Genomic DNA, 22,945 nt, shown 5'->3' on the forward strand with positions numbered 1-22,945 from the left:
AAGGCAAGGCAAGGCAGCAAGGTAGTTGTGGGAAGCGAGAGAGGGTAGTTTAGGGCATGACCATAAGCAACTATTCTGGTGTTCTATTTCCTTCATTCCCACTTTAAAATCATGTCTCCTTAGAACGGAGATGATTGGATAGTTACAGCCATCAAGTTTTGCTCAAGGGTATGTCACTAACAAAAACAGTTGTGCTGTACTCTCTGTTAATCTTTTCCCCAGGAACACAAACACAGTTGTGACACACAGACACACACACACAGTTCTTTAATTCTGATTTCATTCCACAGGGTCTCTGACCACCGTCAAGGAGTTCAAGGACACAAGATGCTACAAAGGTCTCCTATGAAGTGTCCTTGCGATGGTTTGCTTTCATCCAGATTTGACCAGAGATGGCTACTGTGAAACTTTGAAGTTCTTCTCACTCTTCCAGATTGCTCATCGGCCCTTAAAGTGTCTGGTTTCATGCCCTCGATGTACTTGGGGGAAAAGCACAGGTTGGTAGAAGTTGCCCAACTCTTCCAAGGCGCACTTCAACATGTGAGCCCACCTTCGCTGAGGTTGTCGTGTGTTGGGTGAGCCTTGAGGTTAGCTTCCAGGAGCACTCCGACTCCAAGGAAGTGGAGATACCTCCGGGGGCTTCTCAACTTCATCAGGTACGGTGGGTGCTCCTGGTTATGCTCAAGAAAAGACGTCTCCATCGACTGGGGAGGAAGGGAAGGGAGCAGGAGAAGTCGCAGAGCGATGAATAGTGTCCGAATGTGGTGGACATTCCCCTCTCCAAGGTTCAGAGCTTGTGGCAGCACAACGCCCACCACTAAGCGTGGTCGCCTCCTTCGAGATGTGGCCGTTTGCCAAAGAGGGACCGATAAAGTTCCGTTCTGGGTGGGAGAGGAGGGGGAGAGAAAGAAAGAGAACAGAAAAGCGCAGCCGTTTTATTCGATTTCATTTGTCAGCTTTCAACACGAGTCCCACAGCCTTTCGGAGCAAGCAACCAAGAAAGCCCGAATTTTCAAGCAACAACACTTTCGCTTATGTCATCCCCACCAAGCAACAAAATAGGCTAATGGAAAATCCAAAATTGACCGCTGGAAGCAGCCAGCAGTTATAAGCACAAACATACAACTCAATGGACCCCAGGCGCTCTCTGAAACATGGCTCCATTTGCCTACACCAGTGGTTCTCAAAGGATGGGGTGTGCCACACTCTTGCAGGAGGAGAGGATGGCAAGCGTGGCAGGAAGATCCAAAGACAAAGAAACATTTGAACATTTCCGTGTAGTGTAGTATGAAGCTGAATTGTTTTATTCTTCTTGGGTGTCCCATGGTCATATTATAAAGTACAGTGGTACCTTGGAAGTCAAAAACTTTCAGAAACCAAAGTGTGGCTTCTGATTGGCTGCAGGAAGCTCCTGCAGCCAACCGGAAGCTGCAGAAGCCCTGTCGGACATCCGACTTCCAAAAATCGTTCGAGAACCGGAACAGTCACTTCTGGGTTTCAATCGTTCGGGAGCCGATTTGTTCAGAAGCCAAGGCATTTGGGATCCAAGGTACGACTGTAGTTGTTTACTATGTTATAAATCAAGGAATCAAGGAATTGTAAATTTGGAAGGGATCCAGAGGGTCATCTGCTCCAGGACACACCCACACCCCGCAGTGCAGGAATCTCAGCTAAAGCATCCATGAGAGGTGGCCATGTTTCTCTCCGCTTTCCAATGTTATTTCTTATCAATTAAACATTCAGTGTGGCGTGAGGAAATTGTTATTCTGAAATGGTGGCCCCGGGAGGAAAAGTCTAAGAACCACTGACCTACACAATAGTGGCTGGTGCTCAGTGGGGCTGGGAGCCCAACCGTCGGTGGACCTGCAGAGTCAATGACAAGCAGAGCTGGAGGCAAAGAATTCTAGTTTTGTCTCCATCCTCCTCCTCCACCATGTTGAGCTCTGGGGCTAAGGAGGAGGAGGAAGCTGGAAGCCAGGGCCACCCCCTAGACTCACAGCAAGTAAGGAGATATGGAGATGAGAAGCCACACTCAAGGATGGTGTCAGAGCCCCATTCACCCTAATGGGCCAGACCCATTCTCTAAAAACTAGCAAGTCGCAATATTAGCCTCCCAGGAAACCAAGTTCTGTAACTTTGGTGACACTGCTGGGAAGGCAACACTGGCGGGAACATGAAGATCAAACACCAAGCAGGTCTTCTGAAGATGACCTGAGCCTGCAGGCAGGAGGGACACAGGAAGGGAATGAGTCTGTTCCTGGGGAAGGACACAGAGCATGGGCAGATGCCGAGCCACCAGTGCAAAGCCACCCCTGTTTGGAAGAGGGTCTCCACATTCTGCACCAGCTGAACAGCTTTCAAGGGCCGCCCCAGGAGGAGAGTGCTGCAGCGGTCTAGTTCTGAGGTGACACAAGGGTTAAGGGAAAGGAGGGGCAAGAAAGAGGGGGAGAAAGCAACTTTTCAAGGTCAATTTAGAAGAAGCAAGCGGCGACCATCATCCACGGCTTCAAATGAAAAGGCTGCGAGATAATTAAAAATGCATTCGGCAATCTTTATTAATAAACACGAGGGCTGGGGAGACCTTGTGTAGTGCCACTCTCGCGCGGCACAGAAATATGTAAATACTGCGCCAGGGCTAGATTCCATCTCTCTGGGGAATGAGGTTTTTCTTCCCCCTATAAGTTTGCCCTTTCCATACAAGGCTTTTCAAGGAAGAGAACAAGATTGAATATTTTAATAGGATGTATGAGACCGCGGTGGTGTAAGGAGGATTCAATCAGGCAGGCTGCGTGGGACTATAATTTAGTTTTCATATATGTTGTTCTTTTTTCCTTGAGGTTGACACAGAACCGGAGGGGGAAGGAAGGGGGAATGAAAACAGCCCAGCAACAAAAGACTCAAATTAATAGGGCCCACTATCAACAGTGGTGTTGATAACGGGAACAGGACGGCTTTTGTCAAACACACACACAGACAAAATTAGGCTATGATTCATTTTTATGATTCATAAATAAATATACTTATAAGTATATAAATATACTTATAAATAAATATAAATATAAGTTCATATATTTGAAACCTGCGACGACAGAAAGGTTTGGCTAAGGAACAGCCAAAAGTATCTATATTCGTATAGTGTGTGTGGGGGGGGTATATATATGTATATTCAGAATTTGTGTAAATTAACATGACCACCATCAAGCTCGGAAATCCTGTATTTTTACACACGGTCAAGTTGCTAATCCTCATGGCTGGTTAGACAAGGGTGAGAAAACTTGATGTCAACAAACATCACGATCAGATGCGATGAAGTAAGTAACACTTCCCAAACACACCTGACTGAGAAGTTTTGAAATCTCTGCTGTTTAGCAAGTGAGACAACCAAAAGAGATTCTGGGATTCCTGGAGACAAGACACCAAATCTCAAACGCTGTGTACCTAAAATGCTTATGGAGTTGTGTATCTAGATCAGTGCTTCCCAAACTTGAGTCTCTCCAGATATTTTGGGACTCCAGTTCCCATCATCCCTGACCACTGGTCCTGCTAGTTAGGTATGGTGGGAGTTGTGGCCCAAAAACAGCTGGAGACCCAAGTTTGGGAAGCACTGATCTAGAGTCCTCAACCTCGGCCCTCCAGATGTTTTGAGACTACAATTCCCATCATCCCTGACAACTGGTCCTGCTAGCTAGGGATCATGGGAGTTGTAGGCCGAAAACATCTGGAGGGCTGAGGTTGAGGAAGCCTGGGCTACTGCGTGGCCTATCAATACTAAGCTGGACAGATCAATGGTCTCCATCGGTCTAAGCCAGCTTCATATGTTCCTATAGCTCAGACGATGAGGACTGGAATTTTTATTTAGCGTTTTCTTTTTAGCAGAAGAGCTGAAGCTCAGGGGTAGAGCACCTGCTTTGTGTGTAGAAGACGCCATGCTCAACTTCCGGCGTCTCCAGGTAGGGCTGGGAATTGGACGGCCACTGCCGGTCAGTGCTGGCACTCCTGAGCTAGATGGCATCTTCCTGCTCCACTAGCTTTCGATTTAACCGTAGGAGAGTAGCTTTCCACACAGCCCCGACTCCTTAAGGTCAAGCACATGGCGAAACGCTGCCTCTCTAACGTTCCTTGTCTCCGTACGACTCGAGAGGCCATTTCTATTAATAGTCAGACCAGAAGCCAGAGAGAAGAAGAGCATCAATCTGGGCTGGCTGGACAGTTTGCCCGAAAGGCTCTGCGGAAAACACAGAGGGCGTTCAAATTAGCCGAGTGCCGAGGAGTGGCCCATCTAGCGAGTAATTAATAGCGCTCGCTCCCAAGGTAAGAGCGTGCAGGAGGGTGTGGGGTCGAAACAGGGGTCTCCCCTGAATTAAAGTTTAACTTACCCTTTATTGCAACCTACAAAAATCAAGTAATGAGCAGTAACATTTTTATTTCTGTTAAACTGTCATTTTAGGCTGAGCTGGGGATAATTACCTATTTCTACCGCAGTAAGGTTTTATCACCCTTAGTGAGGCATTTTCTAATTTAATATTTTTACTATATTATCATAAAACCTTGCTTTGGAGCAGGGATGGAGTGTGGAGGGGGGGAGTGATCATGGGCCGTTTGCCATAAAACACGCGAGTACCTTAGCTTTATTATTTGTGTATTTCGTTAGAAAGGGAGCTGGTTTTTTTTGGGGGGGGGAAATGCAGGGTGCCAGCTAGATGCAGTTTGGGTGCAGCTGGAATTCTGCACCTCTCCCACAGGCAGAAACCTGTCCCCTAAAAAAGTCAAAGGGAAACTGATAGGAGGTAGAACGAGATCAAATCTGAGAGTGAGGTCAGGGAGACTGTAAATATTATGCACTGTAATTAGGATATTTGCATAAGAAAGAAACACCACCCTGATTTAGGAAAATGAATCGGTGCTGGGGGGGGGGTTTCTTGGTGTAGAAGGGAAACAAGCCCCCCCCCCCAGTCGTAAGACCACAGGAGGTTGCCTCATGCAGTCAGCACAGAACTGTCAACACTGACCAGCAGCAGCCCTCCAAGATTTCAGACTGGGGGACTTTTGCAGCCCAACCAGGATGTGCCAAGGTTTGATCCTGGGGCCTTCTGCGTAAAGGTAAAGGGCCCCTGGATGGTTAAGTCCGGTCAAAGGTGACTATGGGGTTGCGGCTCTCATCTTGCTTTCAGGCTGAGGGAGCCGGCATTTGTCCACAGACAGCTTCCTGGGTCATGTGGCCAGCATGACTAAACCGCTTCTGGTGCAATGGGACACTGTGATGGAAACCAGAGCGCATGGAAACACTGTTTCCCTTCCCGCTGCAGCGGTACCTATTTATCTACTTTGCACTGGTGTCCTTTCGAAATGCTAGGTTGGCAGGAGCTGGGACAGAGCAACAGGAGCTCACTGCGTTGTGCAGATTCGAACCACCGACCGTCCGGTGGACTCATTTAGACCACAGCGCCACCAGAGTCCTTCTGAATGCAAGGGCATTGTTCTAATAAGTGATGGCCCTACCCAAATGAATGGTTAGTCTGCAGCAAAGATACACAGGAGTTAGCTTTATATGGAGTCAGACTGTTGGTGCATCTAGCTTGCTATTGTACACAGAGTGGCGGTGGCTCTCCGGGATTTTCAGACAAGGGGATATTCCCTGTCCTACCTGGAGATGCTGAGGACTGAACCTGGGACCTTCTGCATGCAAAGGGTTCTGCATGCAAAGCGCAAACAGCAACAACTCTCTCCACTTGCGATTCCCAGCAGCTGGGGCAAAGCTACTCTGCTAAATCTGCATGACTTATGCAGGTCACAGAATTCAGGGTACTCTCCTCCCTGCTCCTGATATGGAATTTTGAGGTCATGCAACTCCAAACGCAGGGTGAGCTTGGAGCTTTTTGTGTGCCCACATGCCAATGAGACCAAAAGCAAGGGCCGGCGATGGTTTGAACCCCAAAGGGAACAGGGCAAAGTGTTGCAGAAATGAACCATTCTGTGGTTTTAAAAATAACTATCAAAACAAGGCCAAATGCAGCTGCATTTATTTTAAGCCGCCCACATTCTCAGTATCTGTGATGGCATTATAAAAAAAGGAGAGAGCGAGCACTAGGGGGCAATCTCACCCTCGTTTAACCGCCAAAACTTCAGGAAAAGGGCACACACACACAATATAGAAACCACACCAGCAAATGTGGGCGATAACAATTATACCAGGCCATAAATTAACCAGTAGCTATCCTGCAGCAGTTTCTCTTTCCCCCCAGGTCAGGATAGGGGGCTCTCCAACAACACCACTTTTTAGACCCCCAACCCACCCTGCTCTTAGGCTGCATTTACATGGTGGCTTGTTCTGTTTAACATCATGGTGGTTTATTCTATTTAATTTCCCAAACTGTCAATTTCCACACTATCTTTCACACAATGAGTGCAAGCTTAGCACTCGTTTCCATATTGTTTGCAAACAGGATTTTTCCTGGAAGGAAAGTAACACGGAACAGAGCACAAAACTTGCACGATATTCTGCTACAGTTCCAGGAAGTGGCTTCTATGCGGAACTGAACAGGGGAAAGACGTTAAAATGGAATAAATGCCATGGAATCCCGAAGCGTGACCTCCAACAGGTCTCCTCCCGAGATAAGATAGAGATCTACAAGGATTTCAGACAGGCAGCAATGGTGGGAAATGTAAGGGGAGGAAAAGGGATTCTTCATACCCTGCTGTGCAAATGACGGCCATGGACAGCAATGGCTTCTCTTTCACCCCACTCCCCTGCGTTGTGGGGGTGGGTGGAATGTTCTTAATCTGGCCCCCAGCGTCCCTTTTGGGTGGGTTCACTATGGCTACAACTACCCTATACATTTAAAGCAGTGTTATAGCACTTTAAACAGTCATGGCTCCCCGTGAAGAATCCTGGGAACTGTAGTTTGTTATGGGTGTTGAGAGTTTTACGGAGACCCCCTATTCTATTCCCCTCACTGAGCTGTAATTCCCTGCGAAGGCTGGTTGTGGGCGGCGGCGGCAGGGGAAGTCTTTTTGTTGTTGTCATTGTTAAAATAATAATTGAGAGTCAGAAACTCTCACTGATCTATCGTCTCTCACCAGAGGGTGAGGCTTATTGGCTTCCCCCGAAACATGGTCAAAAGAGGGCAGGCTCGGTTACATAAGGGCACCGGTCTTAAGGAAGGCAACCAGACTTGTAAAACGCCAGATTCCTTTGTGACTCCATTTCTGTAGAAACCTAGGAGCGCAGCAGCAGCAATGGTCAACAATATTCTGAGAGAAGATTCCACAATTCTGCGCTCAGCGGAATTTAGTAGTGAGTGCAGAAATCAGCTGTCTCTCTTCTTTTTTTAAGCAAAGTTTTGGTCCACTGTGCAGCTACACCTCTGGTCTGTGGAACAAGCACCCTCACTGAGATGCGACAGGTGTCCGTCCACAGATTGTTTTTCTGGAAACAACTGAAGAAATTTTTGTTTTGACAAGCAATTCCAATGGGATGGGGGGGGGGGAATCTGCTTTAAGTGCTTCATCCTATTGCTTTGAGACCTAAATTTATACATTTCTAAAATTGTTTTTAAACCTGTTTTAAGAGATTTAAGGTTTAAACCTTGCCTTGAGGGTTAAGTGAAAGGAGACACCTCAGTTAATATAATCATAATTATTATTGTATAATAATGGAGATTAATATAATAATGACAATGATTATTATAATAGTAATAATAATAAAAAATATTGCTGTGAAGATACACCCAAAAGGATGTGGCAACTGAATCTTAAGGCCCTTCCTGTTATTTAGTCATTTCATAAAACCCATAAACTGCTGAATTGTTAAAAAAACAAACAAAAAACAAAACCTCAAAGCGGTTTTCAAAGAAGGTAAAACTATATTGATAAAAGAATTAACAATTTAAAACACTCAAAAAAATTAAAATAATAATATTTTATAATAGTTTACAATATATAATATTGTGTAGATTGTATAATAGTTTACAATAAACTAAAAACTGATTAAAACACGCATCAGCATTCTAAATTTCTAGGTAGGCTTGCAGGAAGGTTAGAATTCAGTGTTTCCCAACCTTGGGCCTCCAGCTGTTTTTGAACTACAATTCCCATCATCCCTAACCACTGGTCTTGCTAGCTAGGGATGATGGGAGTTGTAGGCCAAAAACATCTGGAGGCCCAAGGTTGGGAAATACTGGGTTAGATGACAGCTACGTCAAAGCAAGTGTGTTCTTTCCTATGCTTTCCAGCTTCGTTTTCCTGTCACCTTCCTTATCCCAAGAAGCCCCATATTTTGGGGAAGTGGCCGGTTGCGCCATCAACTGGAATTGCTCGACCTGAATTTGGTGGTGGGTGCTGAATCTCCCTTGAACAATGGTGCCCTTAGAATCTGGAGGGGTAGGTCAAGGAATCCTCCTTGCTGACAGGGCATGGCTTTGGTGCCCGGCTGCTGCATAGTCTCCCCTGTGACCCAGAAATCAAGAACGGACCGTGCAAAAGAAGCACATTCAGCCCCACAAGCAGCACAGAGTCAACTATGAAGAGCTGAGGAAGTTACGGCTTCCCCGACGGGTGAATAAAGAGAGAACAAACTCAAATTCGGACACATAAATCACAAAAAAGAGCACATACACAAACAAAAAGTTTTTTTTTTTTTAAATAGTGTTTTGGCCAAGGAGTAGGTCCTTTTTTGCGTACTTTAATATCCCGCAGCCCTAGAATGGTTTCCTCCCTTCCACAGCTTGACTGTTTCATAACAGATTCTACGCAAGAGATGACAAATGGTCTCGCTGGGGGAAAGCAACAAATCATCCTGCCGCTCTTAACAGGTTAGCTTTATTTATTTTACTTCTTCGCTGTTGTTTTTTAAAAGGACATTTCCATAAGGAAAGAGGTCCAGGAAATTTTGCTTTGCAGGGCATTGCCTATGTTTACAGCCCGTCCAACTGCAAAGGCTTGAGGGGAGCTGACTTTTGGGGAGGCCTGGCTATGAATGGAGCTATTGCAGGGGGCAAGGTCTGGGCTTAGGGACGGTGGAGAAAACTGTACATTCCAAGCCTACCTAATTTGTGTGTGTGTGCCCCCCCAATATATACGTATATAGCAATAAGAAGACTTCCAAATCTATTGGAATTATCAATGTATAGATAAAATCTGCAGATTTTAAAAACTAACGTACATGTAAAATTACATTGCCCAGGTAAAGGTAAAGGTAAAGGTACCCCTGACCCTTAGGTGCAGTCGTGGCCGACTGTGGGGTTGCAGCGCTCATCTCGCTTTATTGGCCGAGGGAGCCGGCATACAGCTTCCGGATCATGTGGCCAGCATGACTAAGCTGCTTCTGGCGAACCAGAGCAGCGCACGGAAACACCGTTTCCCTTCCCGCCGGAGTGGTACCTATTTATCTATTTGCACTTTGACGTGCTTTCGAACTGCTAGGTTGGCAGGAGCAGGGACCGAGCAACGGGAGCTCACCCAGTCGCGGGGATTTGAACCGCCGACCTTCTGATCGGCAAGTCCTAGGCTCTGTGGTTTAACCCACAGCGCCACCAGCGTCCCTTTATTGCCCAGGTAGGCTTACCTAAACTTAAAATCTTTGAAGCAGGTGGCAATAACAGTACAGTGAAGGCATCTGCTTAATATCAATATGCAGGGAGTTTCAAAGAATAATAATACAATTTATAATATAATATAATATAATATAATATAATATAATATAATATAATATAATACAGTGGTACCTTGGCTCTCAAACACCTTGGTACTCAAACAACTTGGAACCCAAACCCTGCAAACCTGGAAGTAAGTGTTCCTGTTTGCGAACCTTTTTCAGAAGCCGAACATGCTCCGTTTTGAGTGTTACACTGAGGTCTGTCTGTTTTTGCTATTTATTTTGCGTTTTTATTTTTGAGGCTTTTTTGTTTTGTTTTTGTGACTGTGCGGAACCAAGTTCAGCTACTGATTGATTGATTGTGTGACTGCAGTACATTGTTTATCGCTTTCATTTTATGGATCAATGGTCTCGTTAGATAGTAAAGTTCATATTAAATTGCTGTTCTAGGGGTTGTTTTTAAAAGTCTGGAACAGATTAATCCATTTTGCATTACTTTCTATGGGAAAACGCGCTTTGGTTTTGGAACGCTTTGGTTTTGGAACGTTGTTGAAGATTAAGTTTGAGAACCAAGGTACCATTGTATAATATTATAATAGGTGCTGCTACACTAATAATACCAATTTCTCACCAATGCAGAACGAACTTTACGTGGAGCTCGTGAAAATGCCAGGAACCGCAGAAGGAAGTGGTCAGGTGGACACATTTGGGTTAAAACGACCCTCCAAGTAAACTTTCAAAAGATAACTTCTTGTATTTGCAGAGATAGCGGGATTGACAGCTCCAGACCCAAATTCCCCCACTAATCCAACCACTCAGTGATTTTAATACCAGACGTACAAAGTACGCAGAGTAAAAGACTAGGAACTTGTGAAGATTTCCCCCCTGCTAACTCTTATGTCACAGAAACCTATTAATCCTTTAATGCCCGGATTTCCTAGAGGAACCTCCTACAGCTCGCAGCAAGATGGGCAGTGACTGACACAGAGGAAGAGCCCGCTTTTTAGAACACGGGAACCTAGTCTGGGAAAATGCGCTACCCTGACTAAAACACATAGAGCCTGCCCACCTTTGGTGGCCAACAAGAGGAGGTACGTCAAGGGCAATGGCATTCCAACATCCTAAGTACAGTGGTACCTCGGGTTACAGACGCATCAAGTTACACACGCTTCAGGTTACAGACTCTGCTAACCCAGAAATAGTACCTCGGTTTAAGAACTTTGCTTCAGGATGAGAACAGAAATCGTGCTCCAGCGGCACGGCAGCAGCAGGAGGCCCCATTAGCTAAAGTGGTGCTTCAGGTTAAGAACAGTTTCAGGTTAAGAACAGACCTCCGGAACAAATTAAGTACTTAACCTGAGGTACCACTGTATTTCAGCCTTACACCTAACTTTGCTTCGCAAGAGTTTCCACAGAGAACACCGAACCATACCATAGCTCAGTGGTTAGAGCGAGCCGACGGTTATCTTTCAACACAGACTACCTCAAAGGGTTGTTGTGTGGATGGGGCATGGGAGTGGAGAACTATGTATGGCGTGTTCCTTGGAGGAAGGGTGGGATAAAATATTAGGAACTATGCAAAAAAAAGGCAGCAGTCTCCACTACTAAGTCAGAAAGCTCAGGTGACTTTTCTTTTCTGTGCTGGGTTATGTTCAACCACGGACATGAATCATGCCTATTAACAATGGGTCTACTTTGAGCAGGACCGGCATTAGGTGAAACCCCTAATCATCAGGTCCCCAAACACAGGAAAAGCAGCCACCGTTTTGGTCCTGGATGCCATCAATCAGTGATGGTATTGTGGACCAGAGTCTGGACATTGGAATCAGAAGAATTTAGCACAGTGGAGTCAAGACCTTCAGGGAGAGCAGTGGATCAATAAGATTTGATGGAATCTGTGCTAGGATTACAAGGCAGAGATGTGTCCTTGGTGGCCCCAAAGCCACAGAGATACTTATTACTCCTGGTATTTGTGGCTCCCCAAAAAATATCAGAGCGGGAGTGAAAGTGGCTGTTAAACAGGCAAAGCTGCTTTTAATAAATTACAGATAGGTAGCCGTGTTGGTCTGCCATAGTCAAAACAAAACAAATTTTTTTTTTCCTTCCAGTAGCACCTTAAAGACCAACTAAGTTAGTTCTTGGTATGAGCTTTCGTGTGCATGCACACTTCTTCAGATAGGTATCTGAAGAAGTGTGCATGCACACGAAAGCTCATACCAAGAACTAACTTAGTTGGTCTTTAAGGTGCTACTGGAAGGAAAAATTTTTTGTTTTGTTTTAATAAATTAGATTTTGCCTCTCACCTACAGTAAACCTACCTCACATGGTTGTTGTGAGGATAACAACAACAGAGAACCACGTACGCCACCTTGAGCTGCTTGGAGGAAAAGTGTGATAAAATAACAGTTGTTTTTTAAAGAAAGTGCTGCGTTCAAGTGTTCTTTTCCCGACAGCAATGCGCCAGGTGTGCCTGAGCGTGTTCACGCACACATGGTGTGGGTGTCCCTGGCAGCATCTGTATCAGCGGGCAAATTATAAACCATGTCAATCCAAGTTAATGCAAAGCTGTAATCCTCTTTAACTAGAGATCAAAATCAGCACCATGAGTTATGTTTGTCCCGCTGTCTGATAAGGAACAGAGGGAGACGCTAATAAAGAAAGGAGCGACGAGAAACCCTTTTAACGATGGGCGCTGCCAAGTTTAGAAACATTGCTCTAGTTCCGGACCAATTAGAAAGGGGGGGGGCTGCACAATCTTTGCCCCGGTCCTTTTTCATATGCCAGAAGCATCCCACCCACCTTTATCCAATGCCCTGAGCCCTGTGTTCTCACGGAGGATGCCTAAGGGAAGAAGGAGCTCTGCGCAAGGGTACTCTCAGCTCCTGTGCTTTCCAGCAACTGGTACCCAGAAGCACAGATAGCCATTGTGACTGGTAGCCACTGATGTTGCAACATCTTTGAACTTATGAGAGAAGGTCCATTGCAAAGGGTTATTCTGCATGGAGAGTGGATACCTAGTACAGAATCTGCCATCCTAAAAAAAAGCACAGGCTTAATTTAATTACTGGATACCTCCGGGGTGTCTGTACGTCACAATTGCACAGAAGTGCAGAATCGATCCTTTTAAACATTAAGTTTTTATCCTGCCTTTCCTCCCAAAGCAGCCCAGAATGTGGTGCTAGGTGCAGGAACTAAAACAACCTGTTTATTTAAGAGCAAGTTTCTAGTTCTCAAGAGGTGTTATGCAGGGCTACCAAAGTCTCAAAAGGATAAGGCAGGTGGACGAACAAGGTTTTCCTTAAAGAGCAGCTTTCTGCGCAATGCCTTCAATCCCAGACCAATAGCGACCTTGAAATGCCAGACCCCCTCTCCTCCAAGTGCATATCTGACTCTTGCCTTGGCTACCCAGAGCCCTTGTGCCATCATCTGCACCCCAAATTGCTTTTTCACAAAGTCCCAGCTCAGCATTCAAATCTAGAAAGGCGCTTTCATAGCTCACCCTGCAAGCCATTGTCTGCTGAGTTGGAGAAAACTGAGCATCCCAACTCCTTTTGCATCCTTAATCCTTAATGCATCTTCTCTTCCCCACCTCCAAAAGTCCCACCACCAGGCAATTAATCTATTTTATAGGCTGTAAGCATGCTGCTGTTTCCCCCACTACCCCCCCCCAGCGCCTGATTTTTCACACTATAAACATGCAGTGTTTTTATTTATTTTGGGGTCAAGCCTCCAAAATGACGGAAGGGGGAGAGGGGGGGGAAGCCCAGTGCGTGATCACACCGCTGTGAAATGCATTATTTGCATTTTCAATCTCGTAATTCACACTTGCAAACAATGAAATTACCTTGGACTGGCACTAAAGAAAGCGCCGTGATCATTACCTTCCCTCTTTCATGCTTATATAGGTTTTGCATTGCAAAAGGGGGGAAAAATTTAAAAAATAATATATGGAAGGAAGGGGAGGGGGGCAATTCCAGGAGCCGTTTTGAATTGGACGCTGCGAAATTAACTTGGCCTCATAGAAAATGTGGTCCCCAGAAATACAGCTGAGGACCAGAGGCTCTATGCAGTCCACCTGTGCATCATTTACAAGTAGAAACTGGTGCACACAGTTCGGCCTCCTGTGAAACTTAGAAGCATCCTTTTTTTTTTTTTAAAGAAGCTTCCCAAACAGCAGCCATGTTTGCCTCTTGCAACCGCAATAAAGGCCACATTCCCATGCCGTGACACATTAAACAAGAATGAGCACAGACCAAAACATCTGGAGGGCACCAGGTTGGGGATGTCTGGAAAAAACCATGGGTGGTCTGTGTAAAACCAAAGTCTGTGCTAAGCTAAAAATTGCGGTGGAACCTTTTTTTTGCAACCCGAGGGCCACAACGCCTTGCGGGCAACCTTCTGGGGGCCGCATGCCAGTGGTGGGGAGGGCAGAGGATGCTCATCTTACTATGCTATGGTAGAAGAGGAGTTTGGATTTGATATTCCGCTTTATCACTACCCTAAGGAATCTCAAAGCAGCTAACAATCTCTTTCCCTTCCTCCCCCACAACAAACACTCTGTGAGGTGAGTGAGGCTGAGAGACTTCAAAGAAGTGTGACTAGCCCAAGGTCACCCAGCGGCTGCATGTGGAGGAGCAGGGAAGCAAACCCCGTTCACCAGATTACGAGTCTACCGCTGTTAACCACTACACCACACTGGTTCACACATGGTAGGTTGCGTTCTGGCTTCTCCGAGTGGTTTAACATAAGGTTACCAGACATCCCCGTTTCCCAGAGACAGTCTCCAGATTTACAAATCAGTCCCCTGACAAAATCCTATCATTCCAACTCATTTCAATGAAGTGTCCCCAGATTCATTGAAAAAAATCTGGTAACCTTAGTTTAACAACCAGACCAGGGAACTCTGGGAACTGTAGTCCTGTGATGGGAGCAGGGGTCTCCCCAACCACCCTTAACATACTGCAGCTCCCAGAACTCTCCAGGTGAAGCCAAGACTGTCTAAAGTGCTATGGCTTTAAATTTATACTGCAGATGGGGCCTTAAATGCGTTCTCCTCTACAGTATGTCACGAAAGACTCTTGGTGACATTGAAAACAGTGCAATCTGACTGCATGGAAATTTTCTTTTTCTTTTTTTAAAAAAGCACACACAAAGCAAGATATAGCTGAAGTGTCTGAGCAGCAAATGGCAAGGGCAGAGCCCGGCCTGAACCGCAGAGAAACACAGCGTGCAATTCTAGCTGCGAAACGCACCCATCTGGCTCGGCCAGGACAGAAGGCCCACATTGTGCCGGTGACAAATGGCTAACTGATACAAAGAACCAGGGACAGTGACAGCCTGAAGAACAGGTCAATATCAAGCTGTCACAAAGCCCTCCGAGAAGCGTAATTAACCGCTTACTAACCTGGCATCATCAGTCATCGTGGAATGGTCAATGGGGGCCATGAAGCTGACCAGCTTGCTGTGGACGTGATACCTGGGAAGAGAAACACACACAGGGAGGATGTGTTGTAACTATTCAGATAGAGGAAATGAAAACAGAAAGCAGCCTTATTCTCAAGTCGAGACCACTGGTCTGCCTAGCTCAGAGCTTCCTGCACTGGCTGGCAGCAGGTGTTTTAGGCGAGGAACAATTCCCAGCTGTACCGGAAGCTGAACATGGGGCCTCTGCATGCAGAGCAGATGTTCTGCTACTGAGCTGCTGTCCTCCCACAAAGCTGTTGCACCTTCACAGAAATCGCTGCAGCTAAGCGATGGAGCACACTCTGCGCTCGCGTGAGGTTTCGATTCAGAGCATCAGATCCCAGCCATACAAAGGCAGCGGTGGGAAGGTCAGAGGGCCCCTTCTCTCCCCAGCAGTTTCTCCTCCCATCTCTCTTTCCCTTCAATCCTTTCCAGTGGTACCTCGGTTTAAGAACAGTCTGGTTTAAGAACAATTTGGTTTACAAACTCTGCAAAACCGGAAATGGTGTCTTGGTTTGAGAACTTTACCTCCGTCTAAGAACAGAATCCTATGATGTAAGTAATGGGCGCCGGCTGCTAGCCTGCTCCCTAAAATATCACCGGTTTGCTCATTTCTATATATAGGGTGCCTACATTCTGCATGGACTGGTTGCATGAAACATGTGCAAATAGCTTTGGATACCTATTAGGTCCATAAATTACCATATAGCATATATTCAACACAAAAAAACCAGCGACAATTTGTTGTTGACAAAGGACAGCTGGACATATAAAGGGCCCCATTACTTTCAGTAGCTTAGGGCCTCATCAAACCTAAATCCAGCCCTGGTCATTCCCCCCCCCCCCCCGAGGTTTCTGATAACTCGGGGGTGGGGAAGGGGGAGAGAGAGACATAATCCCACAGACAAAAACTGTTCTAAATCCCTTTGGCTAAAAGGAAGAAGAAGAAGAAATAATAATAATAATAACAGAAAGGTTCTATGAGCCCAGCTCAGGGTGGTGTGAGGCCTGTCATGGGGCTCTGGCGGAGTCATGAATATATCCCAGTTGCGTACGACGCTGACAGGAAGGAATATTGATAGTCAATAATTACAGGCTTTTAGGCCCAACAAAGCAGCTCAACCCTCTTTTCATAAATTATCTCATGACATCTATCTTAAAAATTGCTATGCCAGGCCTGACCCAGCCCCACTCGGCTGACTTCTATCAAGTGCCCATCTGAGCACGGGATTTATTGTTTTGGTCACACACACACACACACACACACCCATGAGAAAGGGGTGCTTGACGTTGTGCATCTCTCCCCTACCTTCAGCCCCCAAAACCAAACCACACCAGCAGGGAAGGAAGTACAGTAGATTTTCTGGCTTCAATGCATCGAAAGAGAAACATCTTGTTCAAATTTATTCTGACGCACAACTCAGGGTAAAAAAGGTGAATCGGTGGTAGCTGACCCAAGAAGCCCCCTAGGTGTTGCTGGACTCCAGGTCCCATCAGCCCCCCAGCATGGCCAACGGTCAGGGATGCAAGGAGTTCGAGTCCAACCACAACTGATCTGGATGCATTGCTCCAATAGTTGGACTGGCTAGGTATTCATTTCCAAGCTCGATTAAAAAAAATATGTTGGTATTATTAGCCTGTAATGCTTGGGGTCGTGGCTTAAACATTTAGGAACATGAGAAACTATTGTGGGCCACCTGAGCACATACATGCAATGCAACCATGCACACTTGCCTTGAAGCCATGCACACATCATCATCATCATCATCATCATCATCATCATTTATTATTCATACCCCGCCCATCTGGCAGGGCTTCCCCAGCCACTCTGGGCAGCTTCCAACAAAATATTAAAATACAGTAATCCATCAAACATTAAAAGCTTCCCTAAACATGCACACTCATCTTCCTGCTCTGAGTCTCAGGTGCGTGAATTTTAGTCTAACAGCGACAGATCAAACAATGATGGCGCCAGGCAAACTTCCCTTGGCAGAGCATTCCCCAAATGGGGAACCACCACAGAGAAGGCCCTGTTCTCTGCATCACCTCTGATGGTGAACACAATTTTATCCCTTTTCTTTTTTTTACTGTATACTGCTTTGATAGCCTCTGCCTATTGATAAGAAGAAGTAAGGCTGTGTAAGAAACAAATAAATAAAACTCGAAGCTAATAATAGTAAGCTAAGAAGGCAGTCTCGTCCCACAGAGTGCGGTGGGAGGGTGAGCTACAACTGGCCCAGCACCATAGACCGAGGTTTGTTTGTTTGTTTTTATTTCACAATATTTAGCGTATTTTTCCATGTATAAGACTAGGGGGTTTTTTAACCAAAAAATTAGGTTTAAAATTGGGGCTCGTCTTATACATGGGTAGTGCTGAGGGGTGTTTTCTTAATTTGGAGTCCCCCAAAACAGGGGGTGTCCTATAGATGGAAAAATACGGTATATACCGGTTGATTGCAATAAAACCTCAAAGCGGTTTACAAAAGAATAAAGTTATCAGTATTTATATTTTTTAAGAAACCAGTTAAAAACAAGTATTTAAAACATACCAAAAAAACTGAAATCAACAATAAGCTAAAAGCAGATTAAAGCACAGAACGACTTCTACATGCCTGGGCAGGCTTACCTAAACAAAAATGCTTTTTTTGGCAGACACCAAAAATAAATACAGGGAAGGCACCTTCCTTATGTCAACAGGCAAGGAGTTCCAAAGTCTAAAAGACTGATTTCTTATAATTGTGGAACAAGCATTATGCACCAGTGCCAGTTTGGCTGAACGAAAGAGTCAAACGGGCATGTATGGTGCAAAGTGATCCGGCAAGTAAAGACAAGGCAGCCTAATGTACTCACCGAATTTTCCTTCCTTTGCTGGCCTTTTTGTCCACTTTCTTCCGGATTTTGCTCCGCAGTTTCTGGATAGCCAGCCATTGCCTAAAAATTGCAGTACTTGTTAAGGTTCCTTGAAAGAGGGTGGGGACATCATCGCACAGCTTTTGGGCAAATGCTGAAGATGCATTTCTTCACCTTGGGCTGGTGTATATTTCTAGGACCCACTTAAGTTTTCTGAGTGTAAATTGCTTTAATCTGTTCTCCATATTGTGTATTAGTGCTGTGAACCGCCCTGGGACCTTAGGTTGTAGGGCAGGTGATAAATTGAAATAATAATTTAAACAATCAGCCCCCAGGGCCCCCAGCAATGGGAGAAAGGCACCCATATCAGCTGCCACTAGGCTTATTCAAACCCTGGCACCCAGTAAAATTTGGGCATGTGTAAGGGGGGGGGGGTCATTGCCAAAGATGCTGAGCCAGTGCAAACAGAAACCGAGGGGAAAGAGCAAACCACCGCTCATGAAAGGAGGAGTTTTGAGGGGATATTTTCAGAGACCATCATAGGAGGTACCCAAAGGTACTGGCAACCCCTGAACAAGCTGAGGGACCAGGAAGGAACTTGCAGGAAGGAACTTGTTTCTGTCTCCAGTGCTTAGAAAAAGGCTTTCTTAAAAAGTGAAACACACACACACACACACCCCATCACCACACACAGCAACATTTCTAAATCTGGTTAATGAATGTTACACATTTGGAAAACAGCCGCCAGCTAAAATTTGGAAGAACATTAAAAGGGGGGGGGGGGTTGACACAATAATGAGAATTAGGAAAGAACCTCTGGCTGCGAACACACCATACCCTTAAAGCACATTCAAAGTACATTTCCTCTCTCAAAGAATCCTGGGAACTGTAGTTTAAGGGTGCTGGGAATTATAGCTCGGGGGACTACAGTTCCCAGGATTTGGGGGGCAGTGTGTGTGTGTGTGCTCTGAAAGCGCTTTAAAAGTTATCATGTGCATGCAGCCACATACATACAGGATGGATGCACACCCACACCCACACCAAAAAAACTAAATAAAAACTGAGCTGGAGTTGGTTGCATACAAATCACTGCCCATAAGCTGTTTGATGCGTTAAAAAAAAAAAGCTCAGGCGCATCGGTGAAACAGTTTTCATCCTTGTTAAAATACTGCCTGGTGGTGTTTTGTTTTTGTTTATTTGGTGGTATGTCTGGAATATTATGGAAACAAGGCTCTGCTATCATTTAAACAGGAGGCAGCCCAAAAAACTCCCGCACTTAAGTGGTGATTACATTGTACATTTATCTGACTTTACAATAAAATAGATTGCGGTAATTAAGATTATATTAAGATTGTGGTAATTGGATTTTGAGATTCCACCCCACCCCACCCTGCGATGCTGGGCTCCCCGACAAGTAAATCAGGTGAAGGCAATGCCAGCTTCCAGCTTAAAAAATAAAAATGTGCGTAACTAGCAGGGAGAATTTTCATTCCCTGCCTCCTGTCCACCCCCTTCCCTCCAATTCAGTCTCCTCCAAATATCTTCGGGACACACATACGGGGTGTAATAAACACAAATCACTTCCCACCCATCCCCTTGCCCTTTTGCAAACATTACAATTCAAACTCAAAACTTGAGTATTCATTGCACTACCCTGCGCAAGCCAGGAATGTGTGGCCCTTTGTGCAATGTTTCAAGCCAGACAAAAACAGGCCGCTTACCTGCCCATTGCCACCTGGTCGTTGGGGTCCAAGGAGCTGGTTTTACGTTCAATAAGTTCCCTGAGGAGCTGCAAATGAAGAGAGAGGAAGCCATGTTTGTTTTTGTGTTTTGAAAAGAGCAATACGAGCTTGTGGAATTCTCAGACTGGGTTTGAACAACCATCTTGTAGGGCGGGGGAGACAGAAAAGAAAGCCAACCTGCTGTTCCTTCTTGCCTAGGCTTAACTTCCTCCCTGCTTCTTCCCCAGGCTCAGTCCGCGTGAGTTAGCAGGCTCAAGTGTTAACATCTTGGCTCCTATACTTAGAATGGCTTTGCTGGCCACGGACAATAAATATCAAGCATCCCTCGTCCCTTCAACCAGCAGTCTTGCCAGATCATTTCTTTCTGCACACCACTGGAATGAATTCGCCTAAACTCCCAACGGATCTTACCCAGCTTCTGAACTCAGGAATGAGAATCGGAACCATGAATTTCACCCTCCCCTTCCACACCAGCAGTAACGCGCCATTCCTGGCTCGGCTTCTTTATTTATTTCCTCAAATCTATATAGCATAAAGTAGCTTTGAATGAAACCTCAAAGCGGTTTTTGAACCAGAATAATGCAGTCAGGTTACCAATGGCTCAGTATATCACCAACCCTGGCTGGCAGGATTTCCCCAGGGTTTCAGACAAAGACTACAGTCACAGCCCTTCCAAGAGATGTTGGCGATTGAAGCAGGGACCTTCTGCATTCAAAGCAGGTGCTCCATCCCTGATCTTTGGCTCTTCCTCAAGCTCAAGAACTGCTATTTGTATCTCCTTCTTTGAAAAGCTCCCTTACTCAGCAAAAGCTTTGAGACTACTGAAAACACGCAATGGGAAGTACAGTGGTACCTCGGGTTACATACGCTTCAGGTTACAGACTCCGCTAACCCAGAAATAGTACCTCGGGTTAAGAACTTTACCTCAGGATGAGAACAGAAATCGTGCTCCGGTGGCACGGCAGCAGCAGGAGGCCCCATTAGCTGAAGTGGTGCTTCAGGTTAAGAACAGTTTCAGGTTAAGTACGGACCTCCGGAACGAATTAAGTACTTAACCCGAGGTACCACTGTATATATATTTTTTCAGCAGTAAGGGCCACATTCCCTTCTGGGCAACCTTTTGAGGGCCACGTGCAAGGTGTTGGGTGGGACCAGAGGCGAACGTGGGTGGGGCAACAAACCTAATTTTTACCTTTGCACAGCAACGGCTGCAGACATTCATTCACGCATTGCGCTGTGTCCTCCATTTAGGCAAGTGCAAGAGGCACTATCAGAATGAACAGACACTTTCCAGCCAGGCAAAAACACTCAAGGAGGTTGCGAAGCCGGGTCATTGGGTTGTGTTTCAAGAAGTTCAGAGGGCTAGACAGAGAAGCCCAGAGGGCCACACTTGCCCCAGCCCAGGCCTGTCTTAAATCCTGATAATCCGGGGGGGGGGGGAGGGAGGGAGAGAAGCCTTTAGACTGGCTCTGACATATTATTGTAAGCCGCCTTCTGTTTTGGAAAGGGAGTAGATGGTGTTGCAATACTTTCTTCATCAAGAATGCCAGGGGAGGGGCAAGATAAATTACGGAGGGTGGGGTGGGGGGTTTAGAATAGGAGGAAGCTGGAACTCGCTTTGGAGCGCAACACAGAATGCCATTAGGAAGACTTATTGTACTACAGTTAATTTCAGACGAAATCAATGAGCGTTGCAGGCTTCCCTTCATCATTTTATGATTAGTTTAATCCACCCCATCTATATCAGCAGAGAATCTTTAAAAGGTCAGGCAGAAAACACAGGGAAAGAAAAGGTGGATAAAGGCATCCATCTCTAAACGGGGGGGGGGGGGGGGGACGGACAGGCGAGCTAACAATCTTTTAAGCCCAAACAAGTGAGTTTTGGGCCTGTTTCGGATTTCAATGCAAACCAGAAGTGGGATACGTTAATGCTCAAGATAATATTTGATGCATGGCTATGTTCCACTTCTGGCTCAGTAACAAAAGGCAGCAACACAGTAACACGTTTTGTGAGATTCCTGGGAACCCCAGAATTCACTTTAAAATGGGCACCACAAGGTTCTAGTCCTCCATAAGTTATACGACACAGTTGCACTGTGGAATATGCTCCTCCCAAGAAGTAGTGATGGCTTTAAAAGAGGATTAGATTAAGACTATCAATGGCTTCCAACAAGAATCTCTTCGCCATCAGAGGCAGGAATGCTTCTGAATGCCAGTTCCTGGGAACCACAAGTGGCAGGGAGTGCTTTGTGCTCAGGTCCTGTTTGTGGGCTTCCCATGCACCTCTGCTTGGCCATGGTGAGAACCGAATGCTGGACCAGATGTGGCACTGGCCTGATCCAGCAGGCTCTTCTTAAGCAGAATTATTGGACTGATTGCCTTCCTGCCAGCTAACTGCATCAGGCTCATTTCTCATAGACACTTGCTTCTTTTGCATTGTTTAGCCTGTTGAGAATAAGGAGAGGAGGATGGAGAACGACACAAAAATCCCAAGACCTCAACCAACCTATCTCATGCAGTGATGGCCAGAATGCAAAGGCTGGTTCTATAGATGTCAGCAGGGCAAGGGAACAGTTTTGAACAGCAGCAGTCCTCCAGTCTGACTCCGTATAAGGCAGCTTTCTATGCAAATCGGCTTTTTTTTTATTCAGAACCACAAGGACTGGAAACTTACTTTTTTAAAAAAGGGGTGCTATAAGAAAAAAACTGCTCCCTTTCTCTTATGGGGTATCCAAGAGCCCATATAGCATGGGTAGGCAAACTAAGGCCGGCCCACGTGTTTTTACATGAGTAGAATGTGTCCTTTTCTTTAAAATGCATCTCTGGGTTATTTGTGGGGCATAGGCATTCGTTCATTTCCCCCCCCCCAAAAAAAAATAGTCCAGCCCCCCACAAGGTCTGAGGGACAGTGGACCGGCCCATGGCTGAAAAAGTTTGCTGGCAGCAGTTCTCCAGGGCCTTCAGGCGTGAGACATTCCCAGCCCCAACTGGGAATGATGAGAGTTGAACCTGAGACCTCCTTCATGCAAAGCAGATGCTCTACTCACTGAGCTATGACCCACATATTTTAAGGAGGGTTCAAATCCTCCCTTGATAATGCAACACGCTTGCGGTTTTGCATGCAGAAGGTCCCGGGTGCAACCCCCAGGTGGCTTACAAACACACACACATATGCACAAATACACACACACACACACACACACACACACACGGAAGCCCGAAAGGTTTCACCCAACCTAGCCTGCTGCCCTTAACAGACAGACACCTAAAGGATGCATGTATATATATATATTTAAAA

The 22,945-nt window shown here is 45.8% G+C and overlaps 1 protein-coding gene across 1 annotated transcript in view; it reads right to left on the reverse strand.

Moving 5' to 3' along the window:
• The window catches only part of AATF (apoptosis antagonizing transcription factor), a 62,550-nt gene that overhangs the window by 1,010 nt on the left and 38,595 nt on the right, over nt 1-22,945 (reverse strand). Inside the window, exons 9-12 of the mRNA XM_083714555.1 lie at nt 19,627-19,694; nt 17,906-17,986; nt 14,997-15,068; nt 1-881 (exon numbers count right to left, since the gene is read on the reverse strand). Of these exons, the coding sequence (XP_083570681.1) occupies nt 818-881; nt 14,997-15,068; nt 17,906-17,986; nt 19,627-19,694 (285 nt within the window). The 3' untranslated portion in view covers nt 1-817. The remainder of the gene's footprint in view (nt 882-14,996; nt 15,069-17,905; nt 17,987-19,626; nt 19,695-22,945) is intronic.

This window comes from Podarcis gaigeae (assembly GCF_964106915.1).
Source record: "Podarcis gaigeae genome assembly, chromosome: 15".
Classification (NCBI taxonomy): Eukaryota; Metazoa; Chordata; class Lepidosauria; order Squamata; family Lacertidae; genus Podarcis; species Podarcis gaigeae.